This window comes from Monodon monoceros, unplaced genomic scaffold (genome assembly GCF_005190385.1).
Source record: "Monodon monoceros isolate NGI ecotype Baffin Bay Population unplaced genomic scaffold, NGI_Narwhal_1 Super_Scaffold_1, whole genome shotgun sequence".
Lineage (NCBI taxonomy): Eukaryota > Metazoa > Chordata > Mammalia > Artiodactyla > Monodontidae > Monodon > Monodon monoceros.
In genome coordinates, this window is record NW_021703765.1 from 76,319,693 (window position 1) to 76,342,874 (window position 23,182).

General features: G+C 47.3%; 1 protein-coding gene across 4 annotated transcripts in view; it reads left to right on the forward strand.

The window, feature by feature from the left end:
- Positions 1–1,475: 1,475 nt before the first annotated feature.
- Positions 1,476–23,182, forward strand: part of SUDS3 (SDS3 homolog, SIN3A corepressor complex component) — an 86,046-nt gene continuing 64,339 nt past the window's right edge. For all 4 annotated transcript variants that reach the window (XM_029229042.1, XM_029229035.1, XM_029229026.1 and 1 more), the window contains exons 1-9: positions 1,476–1,754; positions 4,218–4,287; positions 6,860–6,915; positions 8,771–8,842; positions 10,928–10,947; positions 12,190–12,346; positions 20,782–20,877; positions 21,819–21,880; positions 22,042–22,063. In XM_029229042.1, coding sequence (XP_029084875.1) covers positions 1,613–1,754; positions 4,218–4,287; positions 6,860–6,915; positions 8,771–8,842; positions 10,928–10,947; positions 12,190–12,346; positions 20,782–20,877; positions 21,819–21,880; positions 22,042–22,063 — 697 coding nt within the window. In that variant the 5' untranslated portion in view covers positions 1,476–1,612. The remainder of the gene's footprint in view (positions 1,755–4,217; positions 4,288–6,859; positions 6,916–8,770; positions 8,843–10,927; positions 10,948–12,189; positions 12,347–20,781; positions 20,878–21,818; positions 21,881–22,041; positions 22,064–23,182) is intronic.

Below are 23,182 nucleotides of genomic sequence, written 5' to 3' on the forward strand. Positions count from 1 at the left end.
AAATGACTTCATCCTTTGGACAAGAGATAGCTTTGAAATTCTAGTTTAAATGTTGACGGTGGACCCACAGGGAGCCATGAGAATGCCTCTTATTTAGCATTGCAGCATTCCATTCTGAAAATTCTTGAGTTTTGTTGGGAGGAAGAATCCCTCACAAGTACAGGCAAGATTTTAATTACAACAAGGTAGAAAATAAGAAATGTTAAAATAAACGGGATGAGAATATATTTTTTCACTTTGAGGAGACTCTGTGGGGGCCAATTCAGAGATAAATTTGGTCACAAAGGATCTGAGAATGAGAATACTGGGTTCCAGTCTGGCTTTTACATCTGTGTTCAAGTTTACTGCTTGTACGTTACTTTTTGTTTTTCTATGGAGACTTGGATGCAACGTAAAGAGTAGGGTTACTTTGGACAAACCATTAACCATCTCTGGGCCCTCTTATCCCTTTTCTTGCTACACACACCAAGACAAAGGACATCCTCAATTTGTTCATTAAGCAAAGCTTATAACACCGTGTCCCCTTCTACTCAGAGATAATCACCCAAATTAATTCATGCAGATATTCAACTCTCTTGTTTTCCAAGTTACCAGCTAGCACCTTCCTTTCCTGAGCCTAATTAACTTTCTGCAGGCAAATGTTCCACTTGCTCAGTTGAGAGTTGGTTAGCAAGTTATTGGATTGGGGAAAACCACCTTTTAAAAAATTTATATTCTGAGAAATATGAGGCAGCTGTACTGTAGAGGACCTGGGTCTGAGAGTCTAAACAAGGCAGCCTGGACGCTTTTTTTTTTTTTTTTAAAGGCAATTGACAACTCTTTTCTTATCTGTAAAGTCGGGATAATACCGTATTGAACAAACCTACACAAAAAGAAAGGACTCCCACAGACTGGGAAAATACAGTTATGCTGACCCCAGGATGGAGTATTAGCATCCTCGTTTTTATTTTAGTTCTTAACAAAGCTCTCATCAGTCAGGGGAGGAGCCACGCTCCTTTTCTTCGGGATGATTACACGAACTCTAAATGTCTAGGTTTCCCGACCTATAAATGGGATGGTTCATGTCGTTCACCTGTTTAAATTAAAGAGACCACCTCCACCTGCCAAGAGCCCTTCAAATCTTCTGCCTCCCAAGTCCCTTAAAAAAAAACAACCTCTTTAGTTTTGGCTCCAGGCGGCGCCTAGCGGCTGTTTTCGGAAGTGGCCTCTGAGCTTCGGGGTCCTTGCCGCGGTTGGGCCTACCCAAGGATTTGCCTAACTCCAGAGAGCCTGTCTCCGCCTTTCTCCGCTACCCGTTGAGGATTTTAAAGACGGCGATGAAGGAGATGGGGTTAAGGCGAAGGGGGCGTCAGGCGGCCTCTCTACTCCCTCTAGGATAGCAGAGTCAGGCGGTCCTCGGGCAGCTCCCGACCCGGAAGTCGCCGCCGGCGCGAGGTCCCCGTTGCCGAGAGCGAGCGCGCGGGGCGGAGCTTGGCGAAGACAGGGAACGGGTAGCTGCGGCTCCGGCTCTTCGAGTTGGCAGCTCCCTCGGGCGCTGCCTCGCGGACGTGGAGTCCGCAGGGCGCGCGGCCGCGGATCCCGGGTGGCACGCTCAGCTGCGGGCAGAGGCGACATGAGTGCTGCGGGGCTGTTAGCTCCAGCTCCGGCCCCAGCTGGAGCGCCGCCGGCTCCGGAGTACTACCCCGAGGAGGACGAAGAGCTGGAGAGCGCCGAGGATGACGAGCGCAGCTGCCGGGGCCGCGAGTCGGACGAAGGTACGTTTTCCCGCGGGCCGGACAACCCCGGGCGGGGATGGGACAGCAGTGGGAGGGGGTGGGGCTGCCTGGGAGAGGGGCGGGGCGACCTCTGGGGTTTGGGGGCGGCTAGAGGGGCCGCCGGGAGGAGCGCGGCTCCCGGAAGTTATCCCGACAGGTGCTGTGGAAGGCGAAGCCCTGAGGACGTTTTATCCCTACAGTTATGCGGAGAAGGGCCTTAAGAAGCTGTTGTCAGAGCTCTAGGTCCCTTTAAGATTCTGCCCCTCTTCCCCCAGCTGTCTCTGAACCTCAGGTCTTCACTGGTTGGAATGAGAAAGCCATTCATTGGGTCCACGGAGTACTCCTCTCTATTTAGTTCCTGAGAGGCTCAGAGCAAAGCCCGGTTTAGCTTTCTAGTTACCAAGGTGCCTCTCGCCCCCTACCCCGGGGAAATGCTTAAGTCAGCCCTACTTTGGGCAGTGCGGGACAGGTTGGTTAAAAGTACGAGGGCTGGAACCAGGCAAATCGAATTAGGTGTAAATTTGGCTCACTGAACCCAGCTTAATATTAGACAATTTATAATACTTAGCTTGCCGAGCCCCAGTTTCGCCAACTGCAGTGAGGCTGTCAGTAGTACCTACTTACTAGCGTAGGTGCGAGAATAAAATGAGATATAGGCGTAAAGCATGTGGCTTGGTCCTTGGTCTAATACTCAAGTTTTCACCATTGGGGAAACAGGCACGGGGTTGGGGGGTGGGAGATAGGGATTTGCTTAATGGTCCTCAGCTGTTGTGTTTTCAGTTCCACACTCTTTACATTATGATTACTGCCTCTGAGAGCCTGGCTTTTCAAACTGGGCTTTATAAGCTTGGTAAGTTTGAGGAACACTGGAATGGAGGAAGGAGCTGGCTGCAGGAGGAGAAAGATGAGGAAACACGAAAGGGCGAGAGAGAAGAAAAGAGGAGATAAAAAGAGATGAACATATGGGTGAACAAAATAGGGCCGTGGAATAAAAGCTAGGCCAGCTGTTTGGAATCAGGAGTATGTTTTATTCATCTCAGTTCCCCAAGTGCCAAGTACTGTGGCTGGCTGGCACGTGACTGCTCTGGGTCGGCTTCTTCACTGAAGGAGGGGGAAAGGTAGGTGGAGGATTGAGTCTGCAACAACCTTTAAAAAGTCAGCTGTGGGCTTCCCTGGTGGCGCAGTGGTTGGGAGTCCGCCTGCCTATGCAGGGGACACGGGTTCGTGCCCCGGTCCGGGAAGATCCCACATGCCGCGGAGCGGCTGGGCCCGTGAGCCATGGCCGCTGAGCCTGCGAATCCGGAGCCTGTGCTCCACAACGGGAGAGGCCACAACAGTGAGAGGCCTGCGTACTGCAAAAAAAAAAAAAAAGTCATATGTATGTGAAGATACAAAATTGAAGAAATGAATTACAATCTGGTTAAACTACATTTGAAGACAAGGCTTAACCAGAGAATTTGAATGTGAATCACTTGTACTGTTTTTTAATGCCCACAAGGGGGAGTAGTGAAGCAAAAATTGATTTTTGTTCCCCCCCCTCAAGTAGGACTGTTGAAGTTAGGTAGACACTCCAGCCGTTTGCTTATTCTAAAAACAATGTTTACGTAGAGGATGGACTTGAGGACACGGGGAGGGGGAAGGGTAAGCTGGGACGAAGTGAGAGAGTGGCATGGACATATATACACTACCAAATGTAAAATAGCTAGTGGGAAGCAGCCGCATAGCGTAGGGAGATCAGCTCGGTGATTTGTGACCACCCAGAGGGGTGGGATAGGGAGGGTGGGAGGGAGACACATGAGGGAGGGGATATGGGGATATATGTATATGTATAGCTGATTCACTTTGTTATACAGCAGAAAGTAACACAACATTTTAAAGCATTTATACTCCAATAAAGATGTTAAAAAAATTAAAAACAATGTTTAAAGTGTTCTGAAACAGTTTCTGTTTGATCTTCTTGTCTTGTTCCCTCTCCCTTTGAAAATATTTCGGTTATTAGAGTTCCTTTAATTGTTTTGGATTCTCCTTTGTATATATGATGTAAAATCCTTTAGGGGTTCAAACTGGCATTTACCAGAAGAGAATGTACATATTAGGTTGTTTAGGAGTAGTGAGCAGGGCTTGCTGCCTGTAGTTTTCCAGTCTTAACACCCACATACCCTTTAACTGAACTGCCAGCGTTGTTCCTTCTGAAGTTGCAGCCTTGACTGTGACCACCTGTGTCTTATGCACTCTGTTCTCTGGCTGCACTTCAGATAAAGGCAGGCTCTTTGGATAAATCTGGCTGTGTACAAGTTGGAAATGGCGTTTTCTTTTCTGAAGTAATTAGATGTAATATTTTTCATTGATGGCCTGCATTGAGTATAAATTCATTTTATAGAAGTTTGTGAAGTGTCACTGTGTCAGGTGATACCAACTCTACGAATTACGATTTTAACAAATCTTGCCTAATTTTTTACACAGACACTGAGGATGCTAGCGAAACTGACCTGGCAAAGCATGATGAAGAAGACTATGTAGAAATGAAGGAACAGTGAGTATGGTTTTTACATTTCTTCTTTGGAATACAGAATTGACAAGGGCATCTTTAATAGGGATTTCGTATGTATGGTTTTCACGTAGTGCTTCCAAAGACCATGCATATGTGTGCAATTTCCCCCCTTTAAATTTGTCACATTTAATCACTCTTCCTGTGATAAGAATCTTTTGAGGGAAGGCTAGAAAGAATCTGGAGGGAAATGTTCCTGGGAAATAAGGCCATGTAACAGGAGAGAACCCTTGCCTTTTTTTTTTTTTTTAATGTGAAGACCACTGCCCAGAGGGGGGAAATGGTGTTTCACAGCTCCTTGGTTCTTAGATGGGCGTGACCCCTGAGCACTGACTACTAGCTGGACGGCGACGCCCGGAGAGCTCAGGGAGACCAGGATTGGAGAGCAGGGCTCCTGACTCCTCCAGTGCCCTTTCCCCTTACCCGCATCTGCACCCAGGCCTCCAGCAGAGCCACACCTCAGAGAAACTAAAACCACTCCCTCTAATCGGAAACTTATGGGCAAGACAGTGTAACAGAGATCTGATAAGTATGTGTGGAATGTATTTTGAGGATCTTGATTCTGTTTTTTAAATTCTTTACCATCAAACTGGATGATCCACATTCCTTTCCTTATAGAATGTTTTCCGTATACACGAATGTTTTGTGACCATCATCTGGATTCTGTCATCCTTTTCACGCTTTGGAGTCCAAAGGGGAAGCTCAGCTAGATCTGCCCAGTGCCAAATAAAGGATTGCTTTAATAATTGATGTGATTTTTCTCACGGCTTCAGCCCTGAAACTGTGCTGGCTTTTTATTTTACTTGTACTCTCTCCAGGCTTCTTACTGACTTACCTGGACCCATTTGAGATGTATTTTTACATACCTATTCTTTTTCCAAATCTGAATTTTGTTGTTGTTGTTTACTTCTTGAATCTGTTAATACTCTCTTTCAAAGACCGAGTAAGAATTCAAAGACGTAGTCTGGCACACTCACTGTGGTGGAAAATTACGGAAAATTAAACACCATTTCCCCCCTCTGGCCAGTGTTCTTCACATTAAAAAAAAAAAAATTAAATATTGGGTTCCAAATACTGACTTCCTGTGTGCAGCTTACTCATCCTTTCCCTCTCCTATACTTGGTGTGTTTAAGTGAACGTACCCCTTAATATTTGATGGTGTAGAAAATAATTCTGATTAAAATTGAATGCTCTCTGTGATTCAAGATGAGCATTGAAAGCATCAGCATTCTCCCTAAAAGAATCAGGCCTTGAGACTTCCCTGGTGGTCCAGTGGTTAAGACTCCACTCTTCCAATGCAGGGGACACGGTTCCATCCCTTATCAGGGAAATAAGATCCCACATGCTGGGCAACGCAGCCAAAACAAAAAACAAAAAAGGCCTTCCGTGTAATTCTCAGATTCTGCCTACTCTTCCTCAGCCTGTAGACAGACAGGTTGTGTTTGCAGCCCTTACTGGAGTAATTGAGAGGCTGTTGTGCCAGTTACCTGTTGGACTGGTTGCAAGTCCTGTTTCTGTCACTGTGAAATTGGGGTTTTTGGGGTTTTTTTTTTTTGCGGTACGCGGGCCTCTCACTGTTGTGGCCTTTCCCGTTGCGGAGCACAGGCTCCGGACGCGCAGGCTCAGCAGCCATGGCTCATGGGCCCAGCCGCTCCGCGGCATGTGGGATCTTCCCAGACCAGGGCACGAACCCGTGTCCCCTGCATCGGCAGGCGGACTCTCAACCACTGCGCCACCAGGGAATCCCAGGGGGTGTTTTTCTGGTAGAAGCGAAAATATTGCTGAAACGTGACTGACGTGTGAAATCCACCATTCAAACAGACTTACCAGGGTATATAATTGCCTATAATCCATTCAGCATGAGGGGGATGAAAACATGCCAGGTTCTTTTGCTTTGTGTGTACTGTGTGTTCTTATCCCACTGGGGCTGCAAGTAAATCCTGCATTTTGTTACTGAATTGCTGTCATTTCTCTGATCATAAAAGAGAAGTGTTTTTAAAAATGACGTGAAGGTTTATTAACGTAGTGCTTACACAGCAGTGCTATCCATATAGAAAAATATGCTGGAAGCGTAGTCTTACTTCTTTGGAACTTATGATCTGATTGTAGAGTTGATATGAGACCTGCATTTAACACTTTTTACGTTTTCGTTTTCGTGTGTATGTCACGCTTCTGAATCCCCAAGAAAATGGCTTCACACTTCCAATCTTTCTGTGTGTGTTCTTGCCTAACTGTGTTTATCATTGTCATTTATTTATTTAAACTTGCATGTCTTCGTATTTGTAGATTTTAGACTGATTCTCTAAAGGTGAGAGAACACCGGAGAATCTGCAAAGCTGGGATACCATTCAAACCACAGAATCCTTGTCCCTTTCTGATCCCTTTAGCTGTGGGCACATTTTAAACCACCAGCAGACTTTAGTTTTCTCTCTCCCTAAGGGACATTAATGACATTTCCATAAAAGCCCAGGTAATTTCTGCATGTAGATTATTATTGAATTGGGTATTGGATGTTTTTGTCTCTGAGTGTGGCTTTCCTTTTTTTTTTTTTTTACAGGATGTATCAGGATAAATTGGCTTCTCTCAAGAGACAGTTGCAACAACTGCAAGAAGGTTGGTGTGTGATTTAATCCTTCTTTCCTAAACATACTTCCTAATATCATACACCTTTGAAATCAGGGTATTTCACTTCTCAGTGAAGTGGGAGTGATTTAAAATTTGGTCTGGCTGATTTTAGCAGTCAGTAAAGTGGCAGTTTTCAGACTTTTTTTGCAATCTCAGTTAAGGCCTTCTGCAGAGCAAGAACTGGAAACCGCCATGCCTAAAGCTGGCTGTTTTTAGGAGAGATGCTGTTACTAAGGATAAATATAATTGTACTGTTCTTTCGAAACGGAATGCTAACAAGCTGTGGGTCGTTCTCACCGTGTTTTCTCTTTTTACTTTGTAAACTACAAGTGGGTCGTGTCTTGTCCAAGGCTGTTTGCTGTCAGAGGCAGTTCAGCACTGGGTGAAGAGCACAGACTCTCCATTCCTGTCGTGGGCTTGAATCCCACCTGCACTCCTTTCTAGAAATTTGAAATTGGGCATTTCACTGTCTCTTGCTTAATTTGTCTTGGGCATTTCACTGTCTCTTGTTTAATTTGTCTTCTAATCTGTGAAATGAAGAAACTAGAGGCAGGTGAGATTGTGTGTGAGGGGCGACCAGCACCGCTGGGCACCCGGTGACAGCCCAGCGTCGGTGGCTGCTGTCAGTAGCTCTTCGGCTTGCTTCTGTGGGGTCCCCGGCACTGAAACTGCTTCTCCATGAGGTACTTCCATTGCTTGGAGCAGCCCATCTTATATTGATTTCTCCTTCATAGTGAAACATGTTCCTGTGACTTGCAATCACACACCTTTGTTTTAGTTTTTCTTCCGATGGTAATGGAAGTATTGCCAGAGAAAGAAATACGTCCTACTCTAGCAGGTCTGTAAGGTGTGCCTGGCAGGGTTGAGTGGGGGATTTTGAAAAAGATACCATTAACATAGCCCACTGGGGACTTCCTTGGTGGCGCAGTGGTTAAGAATCCGCCTGCCAATGCAGGGGACACAGGTTCGAGCCCTGGTCTGGAAAGATCCCACATGCTGTGGAGCAGCTAAGCCGGTGCGCCACAACTACTGAGCCTGCACTTTAGATCCTACGAGCCACAACTACTGAGCCTGTGCTCCACAACAAGAGAAGTCACCGCAATGCGAAACCTGTGCACCGCAACAAAGAGTAGTCCCTGCTTGCCGCAACTAGAGAAAGCCCGCACATGGCAACGAAGACCCAACGCAGCCAAAAATTAATTAATTAATTAATAATAAAAAATTTGTATATATAGCCCACTGAAGCATTGTCATCCGAAGACACTTCCCACGCTAACTGGGACCCTCATTATTAGTTGCTCAGGGAAGAGCCATTTGCTCAGATGCTATACTGAGCTGTCCAGTAATGTCAGTAGCCACACGCGGCTATTTAAATTTAATTAAATAAATTTAACATTTCCGTTCCTGGCTTGCACTAGCCCCATTTCACGTGCTCATAGCCACATGTGACTCGGGGCTGTCATACTGGACAGGCAAAGTAGACCATTTCCACCGTCGCACAGCAGGTTCCACTGGGTGGCACTGATGCAGACCTTACTGAGGGAGGCTGAGCTTTCTCCAGGAAAGGGGGGCCCACAGGCCGAAGCGAGCAGCGACGGATGAGCGTCGCTGGTGGATGGGTGCAGCTTTCTCCTACTCCTCGCTTGCTAGGGGGTCTTAAAGCCACCGGTTGGGGTTTCTGCTCTGCATCTTGCTTGGGAACCAAGTTACCTCTACTCACGGGTGCCTTTCCGTGGTGTGTGTTTTACTCTAATGTTATTTAAAACATTCTGTGTCGGTGCTAGAAAACCAAAATGTAGAGCAGTTTGATCGTCATAGTAACTATTTTGTAAATCTCAATCAGGTACATTACAGGAATATCAGAAGAGGATGAAAAAACTAGATCAGCAGTACAAAGAGAGGATACGAAATGCAGGTGAGGCCCTCTCTTAACTGGAAATAAATCCTCGTCAAATTTTCCTCCTTTGGCTGATCATCGATTGGGACGTAATGTGGCCAGAAGAGCCATTCTCCAAAACGTGTTTCAGCTATCCCATTGTGGGGCGAGTTTGGGGGAAGAGAGACTCCAAAGCTGCACTTATGTAGGACTGTTCATCTTCTTCCCCAGTGAGTGGCCTTAGGCTGCTGTCCTTTCACTTTCCGATCCATTGACTTTCCAGCTTTCTGTGGATGGAACCCTTCTTTGTTTCCTCCAGTGAGTAGATGCCCATGTCCATCAAGGCACAGAAAAGGAGCTGCAGGGAAGGTGGGCGATAGAGCTGCTGTGGCGACCCAGCACCCCTCTCCCTGCCCCTCTCTAAGTTCCTGAGGCATCTCCTCAGGCATCTTTAAAATCCTCAGCCTTCTTCCTGGAGCCCCTTTTCAGCAGGGAAAGGGGGTGGTGCTGTCGAGGCTGAGGTCCCAGGTTGAGGGCTTCCTCCCATCCCTTAAGGGCTTAAGCCTTTTAGCACGCTTCTGCTCTTGGAGCCTCAGTTTCCCCATTTGGAGAGAGCGCTGCTGATATCTCGTGGAACTGGTTTGAGATGTAAGGAGGGAAAGAAAATTGATGTGAGCCATTTCTTTTAAGTGAGAACTGCAGGGTGAGTGTTGATTTGTCTTTCTGAATTCTACCCTCAATCCTGTGCTCGGTGTCTTTCATAAACATCCCCACCACCCCTGCCCCCAGGTGAAAATGCAGAGGGGCTCCTGAATCAGTCACACCTTGAGCTTCAAAAAGCACATTTCGTGTGGAGCTGATCCACCTGCTCTTGTTGTGTCTGGCGTCTGGCTGCTTTGAAACAACCACCACCTCCGAGAGTGCTACGTGTCGCTTGACTTGCTGGTGCAGAGGTGAAGTCTCCGAATGGCGCAGACTTCAGATACCTGGCCCGTTCACACGGGTACGGGTCTGCAGCAGTCAGGAGTGAGTGTGTTGGGCTGGGTGCACTTGGGCTCGTGTGCCTCACGGTTCCCGGTGCCAAGGTGATGAGGATTTCTGGGGGTTAGAAAATAGTGAGTGGCTGGTCTGTTTTCCTCAATTTTCTCATTCAGCAGTTGATGGATGTCTAGATTCTTCATCTCGAGTTCTTGAAACTCTCAAGGTTTTATGTGTGACTGTGCATATGTGCTCTTTTATGGCGGGATGGATCCATAGGATCCTTCGGGTCTGCAAAGGAGACCATGGTTAGATGGGAACAGTACCCCCTGGAGTTACCGCTCCACCAACAGTCTTTGTGGACCGTTTGCAGCAGCTCAGATGTCACCCCGAAAAGAAGCCGTGGACCTGTTTGGTTCCACATGCTCAGTGTGCACAGGACCTTAGAGTCGAGAGGTCGGGGAGCTGCTGAGTAAACAGGCGCTGATCTGCCGCGCAGTGGGTGCTCAGTAAGCTGCTGATACCGGGCAGTGGATACTCTGAGGTGTCTGAGAGGGGCTTGGTGAGCGAAGGGGCCTCAGAAAAGGCCTCAAGGAGGAGGCTGCAGTAGTCTGAAACACTGAGTTGCGGTCAGAGACCAGAGGACATCGCAGGTGGAGGCCTGGGTGTGAGCAGAGCCGCAGGAGGGCTCGGGACCTCTGCACTCTGAAAGCTTGGGGAATGCCCTTCCTCACCACGCAGAGCCCTGTGCGAGGGGCTTTAAAAATATCCATGTTGCCTCTGCTTCTGGAGTAACTGCATTGCTCCTTCTCCCTGCCCTGCAGGACTGCTGAGGGTGTGTACTGAGTGGAAGAAGGGCTAGCTTCTAGCTCTTACTGGTTTCGCCAGGGCAGTTTGGTTCCTGCTCGCTTTCACCCTTGGGCAGAGCTGCCAGAGCGCATTCTGTTCAGGGTCAGATTTTAACTAGACACGCATGCTTCTCGCATCCTACCCCTTCACATATATCAGCAGCTTACTGACGGAAACATTTTCTCCTTGCAGCCGTGTTTTCAGAAAGCAATTACTGCTTCTAAAAGAATCCTAACGTCACTGTCTAGAAAGGTGGCATAGCCTGGTGAATCTAATTGCATGTTTTATCTCTTTCAGAACTCTTCCTCCAGCTGGAAGTAAGTACCACGGGTCTTCTGGGCTTGCAGGCTCTTTCTGAGACTGGAATCTTGCTCTCCCAACCGATCCAATGGCCTTTCCTTCCGTTACCACATAGACAGCTGGGAAGCCCCCCGGAAGCCTCCATCAGTGTTCTGTTTGACTAAAGGACATTTGGTCTCAGTTCAGAAATTCCATCTATTCGTTTGTTGGTTGGGCAGCTTCTGCTTATCACAGAGGGGCTAGGGGATACTCACACTTGACCGCTTTCTTGTGGACGCTTATCTCACATTAAAGCCATTTGGGAGTATGTCTGAATTACAATGGCCTAATAGTTTGTTATATTGGTCCTCAAAGCAGCCTGGTCTCTGAATTGGCTCCGTTTTACAGCTGAAACCCTGGTTGGGTCGGAAAGATGGATTAAGATCTTTCACTCAGCAGACGTCTGAGTGCTGGTTGCATGTGAGGTGCGGCGCTACAGGCAGAGATGAGGGCTGGAATCTTGGGTAATGTGCTTGCTCCCGGGAGGCTGGTGTGTGTGTGTGGGGTGCGGTGGGGTCATAGTTTATCAAAGCCGCGTTATGAGAGACGGTGTTAGGACTGAAGTCAGTGCCACACACGCGGCCACAGCCCAGGGGGTCACAGGGTCCACAGCCGTAGCCCACCAGGAGCCCCCTTGTTCTTCACTTAATGCAACAGTGAGATTTGGAAAATGGATGCGTACGCATTTATTTTACTCAGTATAATTTCAGGGTTTGGGTACCTCGGGGTTCAGGCACCTAAGAAGTGATCCTGTCCTCTCATTGGCCTTTATCTTACTGTAAGCATCAAAAAAGAAATAGAGTAACTCAGGCCGTCTTGACTTGGTATCCTGTAACTATTTTAAATATAGGTATTTCATCTGGAATGTACTATTTTCTTCGAAATTGTGTCTTCAAGAGGGTTTATTTACTGTTTCTGAGAAACTTACATTCTGTTTTCACATACAATCCATAAAATATAAGATGTGGAAGAGAGGAAATAGATCTGAGTCACGAGTGAGGTATGCACATAAAAACCAGAAGTGTGGTTCAGTTTCACGCATTCGTTGGAAAACTTGCTCCCAGACACCCTGTTTCTGAAAGTTGGTGTGTTGACTGCAGCTGTTTCTCTTCTTTCTAGTAAACGTATTTCCTCTGTGCTTGTGCACAGAGCCAGGCTTTGTGTTGGAGCCCTGGCTGCCAGGGTCATGTAGCCCCAGCCTGTGTTTCTCTTTTGCTCAGACTGAACAAGTGGAAAGAAATTACATCAAAGAAAAGAAGGCGGCAGTGAAGGAATTTGAAGACAAGAAGGTTGAGCTGAAAGAGAACCTGATTGCCGAGCTAGAAGAAAAGAAGAAAATGATTGAAAATGAAAAGCTAACGATGGAACTGACTGGAGGTATGAAAGCACCACAGAGCAGGGTCCTGGGAGACCCGAGGGGGACCCTGGGGGGAGGGCGGTGCTCCGGTGCTGACTCCTGTTGGTTCCTCAGCAGAACAGAGTGAGCTGAAAGGAGGGTGGGCTTTCATACGGTGGGTCAGAGTTCTAGCTCTGTCTTGTATTGGCTGTGTGACTTCAGTCAAGCCACTTAACCCCTCTGAGCCAATTTCCCCCTCTGTAAAATGGGGCTGATCATATCTTATCTCACAAGACTGTGGTTAGAAATACGAGTGCCTAGTACAGGGCCCTGTACATAACAGACGCTGGGTAAATTAAAGGGTAGATCTTTAATAATGACTGCAACTTCAGGCTTATGCTTTATTTAATGTAATTCCTGGGTCGACTGCCATTCCTATCTTGGTTATATTCACAAATTACCCTGGTCCCTCTGTGGTGGTAGGAATCCCTCTGCTTGTTTTTTTCGTTCTACCTTCATTATGGAAAAAGCATTGTCTTCCTTTGACCTGGGTGTGAGAACAGAGGCTTTGGCTGTGTCATCTGTGCTGTTAGATCCCTTCGCCCCAGGTGTTACTGTGAACATTTCAGAAAGAGTTGTTACCATTTCAGCTGGGAGAGCTAAACTGAACTGTTCTCTTGTAAAGGCAGGAAAGTTACGTTAGACTCGGAGCCAGTCCCTCCCTAGCCTTCTAGGATTCAGTCATCCGCATATGGGAACTCAGCAGGTTGTAGGCAAGTTTAAGGGAGAGGCAATATGGGCTGCCTCTTCTGTTGCCATATGTAGACCAACAATGCTGAGAAGGGTACAGGATGGGAATTGGCTTGAACTAGCTATTTTGGAACTTGGCAAAATTTCTTTCCATCAGCAAATATCGCAAAGCACGTCAGTGGTGAGTTTGTCACTTGAGTATGTAAGTGACATGCCTTCGGCACACCCCAAAATTTCACTCTTATAATCATGTTCAGAAGGTCCTGGGGTTCTGGCATGTCTGATTTTTGTCGGGGTCCTTAAGAAATACATTGTTGTTATGTAAGTCCTTGGGGCTGACTTTGAAACTAAAAGTAACAGTTAAGAGCTGTATTTCCCCTTTGGTATTTCTGGTGCTGTTAGCTAACATGGACCTCCCATTGACACAAACTTCTAGCTCCAGTCCCCACGATGCACTGATGATCGTGTGGTTGCGTCTAAAGTAGGGGTCTGACTCTTGAAAAATCTCTCTTCTGCTACACCGTCCTCATTGAAAGACTTGGCAAAAGGAATGAATTCCTTGCAGACCACTGACAGTGGCTCAGAAATGTGTTTTGGTGAGAATGGATGCTGAAACAGCATCTTCAGAACAGCACCGTCTTATTCTTGTTGAAATGTTTTTTTAATTAAACTGCAAGCACATTGGTACCTTGTCCGGTCCCAGTCGGTGTGCCTGTTTTCTGACCTGCACACCATCTTCTCCGACGGTGGCTCCGGCTGGCATTGACGCCTCATCGCTTTCCGTTAGAGCCACCAGATGCTCAGAGCCTTCATTAGGCTGGTGGGAAATATTGTCAGTTTATAGCTGCTCCCTTTCCATCTGCGGGGAAGGCTGTCATCACCTCACCTGTGATTTGGCAGCCTAATTATTGACAAGCGATAGACGTTGTTTGGCCAGGCAGTTTTACAGCTGGAATCTTAACAGGGACAGTAGGCATCCTCAGTGACTTGAGCGGCCAAACCTGCCAGGGTAGAAAAGACAAATAAATGCACGGAAGTCATTTGTGATGCAGTAAAATAGATTACAGAAGTGCTTAAAGCTATAGCCATGGGCATTAAAGGTACCGATGTCCTTCCTCAAGCCGTTTGGTACCCTTGGTATGGAAAGCACTGCCAAGGTAATGATGGAGCGCCTAAAGAGAAGGCACTGGAGCTAGAAGGATAATGAGCGCTTCCACAGATGGTGCTGTTACGGTGTCGACTTAAAGGTCTGGTTTCCTTCCTCTCACCGAGTGACTGATTTCACTTCTGTGGATTGATGCCCAGTATCAGTGTTGCCTAGCTCTGCCCAGAAAACATACTTCCTAAAATCTCCTTCTCCAATTCAACATGAAGATCTCTTGAAAAACAAAGTGGAGTATGAGGCCGATGAGAAGCTTAAACCAGATAACACATTGGAAACAGGCGTACCCAGTGACCTGCTCTGTCCAAACAGGATTTCCGCCTTTCCAGCCATCTGTGGGAATTGGTGGGACGTTCTCTTCACCGCCTGAGCCACTGGTGGAGAACCTGGGACAGCTGGGTTGTGCAGGCAGAAAGGTGTACTGTCAGCAGAGGAACTGGGATGGATTATAGGTCGGTGATTCCCCCACCTTGAATGTGTGTGTGAGTCAGCCGGGGGTCTTGATAAAATGCAGATTCTGGTTCAGGGGGTCTGGGGTGGAGCCAGTGATCCTGCTTTTCTAACCACCTCTCCGGGGCTGGTGATGCTGTTGGTCAGACCACACTTGGAGTAGTGAGGTTATAGGTAGAATTACCTGAGGGTGACTTTTCTCTGCAGTTGAGGCCACGGTTCTCAGTAACCTCAGTAATCAACGAGAGCTTCATGAGCTTGAAAACGTGGGGCACTCTATCATTTTTAGTTCATGTGTCCTCTTACCTTACGCCAGTCACCTTTTCTCCTTTCTGCCAACCGCCCGACTAACTGCCACTTCATCTTTAAGTTCTTGCCTCACCAGGGGCATCTTTCAACCTTCAGGCCCCTGTGGAAGTTATTCATGACCTCAGTAAAGCCTGTGAGGTTCCTTTAGAAGATACTGGATTCAGGGGACTTCCCTGGTGGCGCAGTGGTTAAGAATCTGCCTGCCAGTGCAGGGGACACGGGTTCGAGCCCTGGTGCAGGAAGATCCCACATGCCGCAGAGCAACGAATCCCATGCGCCCCATGGGAGCGCTACTGAGCCTGCGCTCTAAAGCCCACAAGCCGCAACTACTGAAGCCCACGTGCCTGGAGCCTGTGCTCTGCAACAAGAGAAGCCACCGCAATGCGAAACCTGCACACCGCAACGAAGGGTAGCCCCTGCTCGCTGCAACTAGAGAAAGCCCGCGCACAGCAACGAAGACCCAATGCAGCCATAAATAAGTAAATAAATAGTTAAAAAAAAAAGATGTTACTGGATTCATAGCGGGAGGCATGAGTAATGATAATATCAAATAGAAGCTCTGAGTGTTTACATCGAGCCAGGTATAATATAAAAATACTACAGCTGCCGCTGAAGGCTGACAGATGTGGTTGAATCCCAGCCCAGACGTGAACTTGGTTCTGTGGTGGAGTTTTGTCATTTGGCAAGGACACGATAGATCCCGCTGTGGAGGTTTGGTGTAGAGGTGAGAGGAGATGGTGCCCCGAGTGGCTGGCACGCAGAGTGTGCACTAAGGGCTGGGGAAGCTGTGACCTCATTGAGCTCCTGAGACTCCTGTGATGACTTGGTGGGGCAGGAGTGCAGGAACGGAGCCATTTGCTCCAGTGCCCCAGTGAGGTGGTGCTTAAGCCAGACTTGGGCCCCAAGCGTGTTCTCTTAACCACCGCATTATACTGACTCTAAATCCTGTGGACTCATGTGGTCCAGGTGCTTCACAGAATGAGGTTGATAGGGAAGTCTCTGTCCTCGAGGAGCTCACGTCCTCATAGTTACAAGACTGAGACGGTTTCCATGCTTTCCCCAGTGTGAGGTAGTTTTGAGAGAGGGGGATCCTAAATAAATGAAGGTAAAGATGTGTCAAGCTGGTTTTCACTGATTGTAAAACATCAAGAGGCACATGTGGTTATACAGGAGCAGATTCACCGGAACAGGTGCCAGTGAGCAGGAAGTCAAGGCGAGGATAAGAGGCCCCGCACAAATGTCAGGGGAGGGAGGATGGAAGAGGGGACCTGGATTTGGGGTGGGATGGGCTTGTCCCCAAGACGTTCCTTCTTGATGATGCTGTTGTGGAATCCAGGCCATTGAATGGGGTTGAGGATGCAGAGCGGTGGGCCTTGATCAGTTCACTCTTGAAATGCACCTGTGTTACGAGCAGCTGTGGCCTAATGGAAATTGGTCCCTTCGTTCCTACCCTGGTTTGGCCCCTGATGACCTAACCCTGATTTTTATCCACACCCCCCACCCCACCCCCCACTTCAGGTCCCTGTTTGTGGTCACCATGCAGCCTGGATTTGTGATGTTGCCATTAGAGTAGGGTGTCCTGGGGTTTGGTCCTGGCCTTCAGTCCAGCCCCGTGGCTCGCTGCCCCTGGTTTGGGGATAATTGCCCATCGGCTGCAGTGTCGGCTCTGCTGAGGCTTTTCTGTCACATTCTTACTTAAAAGGATGTTCCTTTGAATCCCTGCAACTAATTTTTTTCAGTAGCTAAACAAGTGTGAGTTTGTTTTCATGGTGCAAGTATGTTAAAGTGAAGCTTTTACTGCATCTGTGCCCTGTAGGCGGGTGGGCTATTGGAGTGAATGACTCTGCCTTGAGAAGTGCAGAGCCAAAAGCCAGCCAGTACCCCATAGTTGTGTGTTAAAAGGTAATTAGCGTTATCAGGACTATGTCTCCATAGGGCTGTGGCTTAGTACTGCCTCATCCTGCGCTCCCATTTCTTAGCCAGCGGGCCCATCTGGAGAGCAGACCAGTAGGATTTACACGATTCAAGGCCACATATACACAGTGGTGTGGAGGGGAGTTGTGCACCTGGTCTCATCGCTTGCTTGGTGTTTTCTGTCACGAATGCTCCCCTGCCTCTGGTTTAATTGTTGGACGTTCAGTTAGATTCTGCACATTTTATCCCCACTTATTCACAGGAAGCAAACCTAAAAATAGTCCTCTGGATTAGGGAGGCTTTCTGGTTGAAGCCAGTTGGAGATGCTTTGTGCTTGGTGCATGATGTCCGAGAGGAAGCTATTTCCTGCTGGAGTGCCTTCTCCAGGGTGGCCACACTCCAAGGTCTGAGTTTCAGTTCCAGAAGTTTGGTTTTTGTCAGTGCACCTAGATTGAGCCCTTGGGGCTCCTGGCCAAACTTCCAGGAGACAGATGTTAATAAACCCAGCCTGACATATATACAATGGAATATTACTTAGCCATAAAAAAATGAAATTGAGTTATTTGTAGTGAGGTGGATGGACCTAGAGTCTGTCATACAGAATGAAGTAAGTCAGAAAAACAAATACCGTATGCTAAGACATATATATGGATTCTAAACAAAAAAAAAGGTTCTAAAGAACCTAGGGAGCAGGACAGGAATAAAAACACATGTAGAGAATGGACTTGAGGACACGGGGAGGGGGAAGGGTAAGCTGGGACGAAGTGAGAGAGTGGCATGGACACATATACACTACCAAATGTAAAATAGATAGCTAGTGGGAAGCAGCCGCATAGCATAGGGAGATCAGCTCGATGCTTTGTGACCGCCTAGAGGGGTGGGATAGGGAGGGTGGGAGGGAGACACAAGAGGGAGGAGATATGGGGATATATGTATATGTATAGCAGATTCACTTTGTTATAAAGCAGAAACTACCACACCATTGTAAAGCAATTATACTCCAATAAAGATATTAAAAATAAATAAAAAATAAACCCAGCCTGCCAGCCTGTTTCTTCTGGTGAGAAATAGAATTTCCAGGCCCACTCAAACCCAGGTGGTCAGCACATCCCATCTTTCTATGAAAAAATCGTCCGTAGAAGCCGACCATGCATATCTGGCTGGGATTGGAACAAAGTGAGTTAAGTAGGTAATCTTACTGTGTAGTTCCGGGCTGTGATACTTACATGTTGCTCTTCCCCTCGAATCACATCCTCCACCTGGACCCCTGGCCAGGACTGCTCCCTCCTCACTCACTCTCCTGGCTGGTGATGGGGACGTGCTAATTAATTTTAGCGGCTTCTTCAGAGCACCTTCCTTGTGCTGAAGTAGTCTTTTGGGTAAACTGATTAGGTTATTACCGTGACTAGACCAATAATGTGGATTGATTTTCACCATCTCATGCGGAGAATTCAATTATGCTTTCTGCTTTGTGAGTAATGGAGTTATTTTTTTCTGAGTTTTTTGGCCATGGTCAGACCGGCTTTTTCCCAAATCCTTTCATCTCTACCTTTGCTTGCTTCCATCATGCATCTCCCACCCCTGGAGGGTAGGGCACACTTGGTGCCTTTTCTCTGGTGCTCTTTGGTCTTCCAAATTAGGTCTGAATGTTGCAAGCCTCACTGTTGACATTACTTTCCTTCAGGTGTATCACTTCTGTTCCAGCTGTTTGTGCCTTGACTTTTTTTTTTTTTTTTTGTGCCTTGACTTTTCAAAAAGATCTTTGTATGATTTTTTTCCTGGCTAACAACATGATAATAAAAACTAGCATTGATTGAACTCTTATTATGCCAGGCGCTATGTTGAGGGCTTCACATGTACCATCTCATGTAATCTTCACAGCACCCTGCGAGGGAAGTGTTATTGATATTTCCAGTTTATGGATGAGGAAACTTGAGACGTAAGAGTATTTACACAGCTTGCCTTATGTCACACAGCGGCCGCAGGGATACCCACCCACCCGGCCAGTAAGAAACTGGAGAAGGGTGGCATCTCAGCATAGGGTAAGAGGTGTCTTTTAGGGAGAAGGCCCCCCTTTCCCAGGGGTGGGTGCGTGTTTGTCATCCTTCCGTCCCCACTTCTGAATACACCTTTATGAATGTTCATTAGGTCACTGGTTCTGGTCACTTTACCTCCATTCCTAGGGGAGAAAAGTCAGTATTGCCCATTTCTCTTCTTAAGAGCAACATGCAGACATGCCTTTTGACTTTGTTTGCACAAACCAAGGCCTCTCGGGTCTCGGGAGTTGCCGTGGTGGATGGGCTATGTTGAATTCCCTAAGGCTGTCCTGTCTGCTCTGCGCATAGGATGCGTAGTCATGAATTAACTGCATCTCATCATCAGACTTGACCTCATCTAGTTCTGCAGGAAACCCCGTGCAGCCAGCCCCTCCTGTGCGCCAGAACGATCGCTTGGCGTTGGGGTGGAATCCATGCATCTGCTGGGGGAGTGTCCCAGATGCTGGCGCTTGGTGGTAGGGGTTTGTACAGATGCTCTGCTTACTGGGAAGGCCGCGTGACTCCGGGGAAGCCATCACAGCAGGGGCAGTGTTGAGCTGCTCTCCGAGGATGTTGTGTAGGAGTTTCTGTGCAGAAAAGAGGAGGGTAGGCGGAGGGCAGCACACACAGGCTTGAAGCCATAGAAAGTAAGGTGCCCTTGGGTAACAGAATAGCTGAAAGCTTGCTCCCAGGCTCTGTGTGAAGGAAGGAGAAGGGAGGGAGACTGGAAGGGAGACACGGCCTTTATTCTGTAGCCAATGGCGAGCCATTGAAACATTTCATAGAAAGAGTGATGTGCTAAATGATCCGGTTCATGTCTTCCGAAGATCCCTTTGAGGGAGACAGGGTGTGATGAGGGGATGGAGTTGAGAGGCCGTTCACAGGCAGAAGTGTCATTATCTGGTGGGTCTGATGTGTGGGTGAAGAAAGACAAGTCACAGATGACAGTTGGCTCCGGCCGGGAAGGGTGGGTCGTTGGGGAGATGACCTTGGGGCCTGAGACATGGGGAAGAAGTGGGTTCATGTGGAACCTGGAGGAGAGTGTGTGACGTCATGGGGTGTGGGATGCCATGCAGCGGGGTGGGTGGGGCTGGAACTGGTGATGGGAAATTCACCGGGATCCAGGCTGAGAACTGACTGGACCCCGCAGAGCACCAGTGTCTAAGGAGCAGGCCAGCAAGAAGAACTCCAAGGAGGCAGAGCAGGAGAGAAGGAGAGATCTGTGTGGCCGCTGCAGGTGGCAGGCGGGGAAAAGTGTGTGGTGAGGGGTGAGTCGAGGAGGAAGAAAGGAGGCCTTTCTCAGGAGCCCTCAGGGTATCAGTCTGGATAGTCAAGCAGTCACAAAAGGTTATAAAGTAAAATGAAAAGAGCGCAGGTTTGTAAATCTCATGTAAAAATGTTGGGCCTGAGGCCAGAGGCCTCTCAAAGGGCCTTTCATGCCGGTGGGCTCTAGTTTACCCACTCTCTGTGGGAACAGCGGGAATTAGAGATGACCCAAAGGTTCCTTCCGATCCCAAGAGCCTACTGCTCTGTGGCCTCTTGATTTGAGGGAGGGAGAGGAAAATTTCTAGTTTCCAGGGAGCCGGAGAGATGCCAGCCGTGGCTGCAGTGGAAGGCTGCAGGGCGGGGCTGTGTCTCAGAGAGGGGTGTGCTCTTAGGTCAGCAGGTCTGAGTCTCCTGAGCACAGACCCCTCGAAAGTCTGATACGGTGTCTGACTCGGGCCATGTGTGGACCAGACGTCCCCGATAAAACACTTCTGATTGGGTGGCTCTGGGGCCGATATTCTTACACTGCAAATTCTTGCTGACTTCAGGTTGGAGTTGGATAGATTCACCCATTCCATTCTTGCCACAGATTCTATGGAAGTGAAACCCATCATGACCAGAAAGTTGCGGAGGCGACCAAATGATCCTGTCCCCATCCCAGACAAGAGACGAAAACCTGCTCCTGATATCCGTTGCATCAAGCCTTAATCACTTTTCTTCCTTTAGACTGTTGAATCCTTTGCTTTTCCATCCGATAGAATACACATGGCCGTGGTCCTTCAGAAATTGTCATGTTTGGCTGGAAAGCACATGTATTTATCCAGGAGGTAGGGGATGGCCATTTTATGATTGGAGTCCTCAATTGTTACTGCTTTGAGTGGGAGGAATTTATAGACAGCAGTTATTTGGAAAGGGACTCTGTGCTGGTTTTGACACTCACTGGGAGATTCATGTGCCTTAGATTTTCCCATCTGTGAAATGAGGACCGTAATACTTGCCTTTCGTACTTCAGTCAGCTATGTCCCCCAAACAGTGGATTGCAAACTGTTGTTTAATTAAAGCAAAAGATCTCAGTCGGACATCAAGAAGCCCCTTTAATCATAACAGTGGGAATGGGAAGGGGACACATGGGGGAGTGTTGTTTCCATCGTCTCGAGGAGATAATAAATAGCCATTTGTACAAAATGGTTTTGTTATTTGTCTGCCACGAGGAAGGGGCATAACTTCACGTTCCCTTCATCTTATCCACTGAGAATTGAAGCTGTCAGGCAAGATTAATCCTGTACCTGTGTGGAAGTCTCAGATCTTTGGAACAAAAGCACTTCACACATTGAGGATGAAGTTCTTTACTGTGGCCTGGGCTCTCATTGTTGTTGTAGTTACCTATGGAGTCTCATTTCACCTTCTTACCATAGAAGTTTGTAACATGGCGGGGGATGTGAATTCTTTTAGATACCTGGCTCCATGACATTTAGTAGGAAGATCAAAAAGTTCCAAGAGGCAACCTGTAGAAACATGGCGGAACAGACTCTCACTTTGTAGATTCTCAAACCCTGGCACCATTTTGTTTCTTTCTATTTGCTTGGCAGCCATCCTTTTCAGACACGTTCCTTTAACTCTGAACACCCCAGCTAAACTATTTGTTAACAGATGAACAGATCATGGAGGATCTGAGAACGTTAAATAAGGTACAGTTCGATTTTTTTGATTCATTTGAAAGTGTAGGCTTGATGTGGGTTTTCTGCTTTATTTTGTTCTCATTGCTACTTGTTAAATCACTTTTATACCTTTGACACCTTACGTTGTATCTGAAATGATTTTCTCTAAGATTTTTTTGTTCTTCTTACAGCTGAAGTCACCCAAGAGACCAGGTAAGTGCACGATGTTGCTGGCATTCGTGCAATCTTTTTATCATATTGTTGGAAAAGCATGCGAATACCTGACAGGGAGTTGTTGCAGTTTTCCAAAGCAAAATGTTCATCATTTGCCTAAGAGCAGTCATCATGAAAACTGGAGTGGACCTCATGTGTACCCTCCCCTGATTTATTTTTTTTTAATCCTGCTATGTTAAAGTTACTTTGTCTTTTCCTTAGGAATTATTTTAAGAGAGACATTTCCTTCTTTGTAGGCATCAGGCATAAGATTTAAGTACACATGCATTTCTGAAAATGAAACCAGAAGGGTTTTGCAGTGTGAGTTGCTTTGTGGAGTTCAGTACGAGGCACGCTTACCCAGTGGCTTTTCGCAGCTGCTTCTGGTAACGGCCTCTCGGGCTGCTCCCAGTCCCAGCTTACAGAGGAGACCCGCCCAGTGTTCGGGGTGCTTCTGTTTAGAGCAGCACTTAAAGGTCGTTGCTAGGCTGCAAAATAGAATTCTGAACTGACAAGGCTTTTTTTTTTTTTTTTTGGTTTTAAGCGCTGCGATTACTTACACATCCCTCTACCAGCCAAGTCCTGTGAAAGAAAACAAGATTCTTCTCGCTCTAGATAATTACCTTCTGAGAGCTGCCATGGTCCACAGAGATGTCCTGAGTTTCTGAAGGCCTGGTGGGGAGGGGGTTTTGTGAGTGTGTGAATTTAGATGATTTGAACCCACTGCAGTTATCAGCAGTGTGTTAGCTTGACTCCATACATGCCCAGTAACCTGCCCTGCTTTGTAATAAATATTTCTAGAAATGATTCCATTTTTATAAATTTAAAGAGATTTTTCTAGTTCTTGCCATTGGAGCTTCTGATGGTCAGTGTTGCTACAGTCCTACTCTGAGTCACCTTGGGCAAACCCCTTAGCCTGTCCGAGCCTTAGGTTTCAGTTTCCCTTCTGTGTGGTGAGGTTTCTCTTTGCCTTGCCTTCCTCACAGAGTTGCTTTAGGGATTCAGTTAGATGTGATGTACAAGAATTTTGTTGAATTCCCATTTATTACAACTGTAAGGACTTGATCATGATTGTTTCCCCCGTTTTAATAGCATTTCAATGAAAGCATGTTAGCTGGT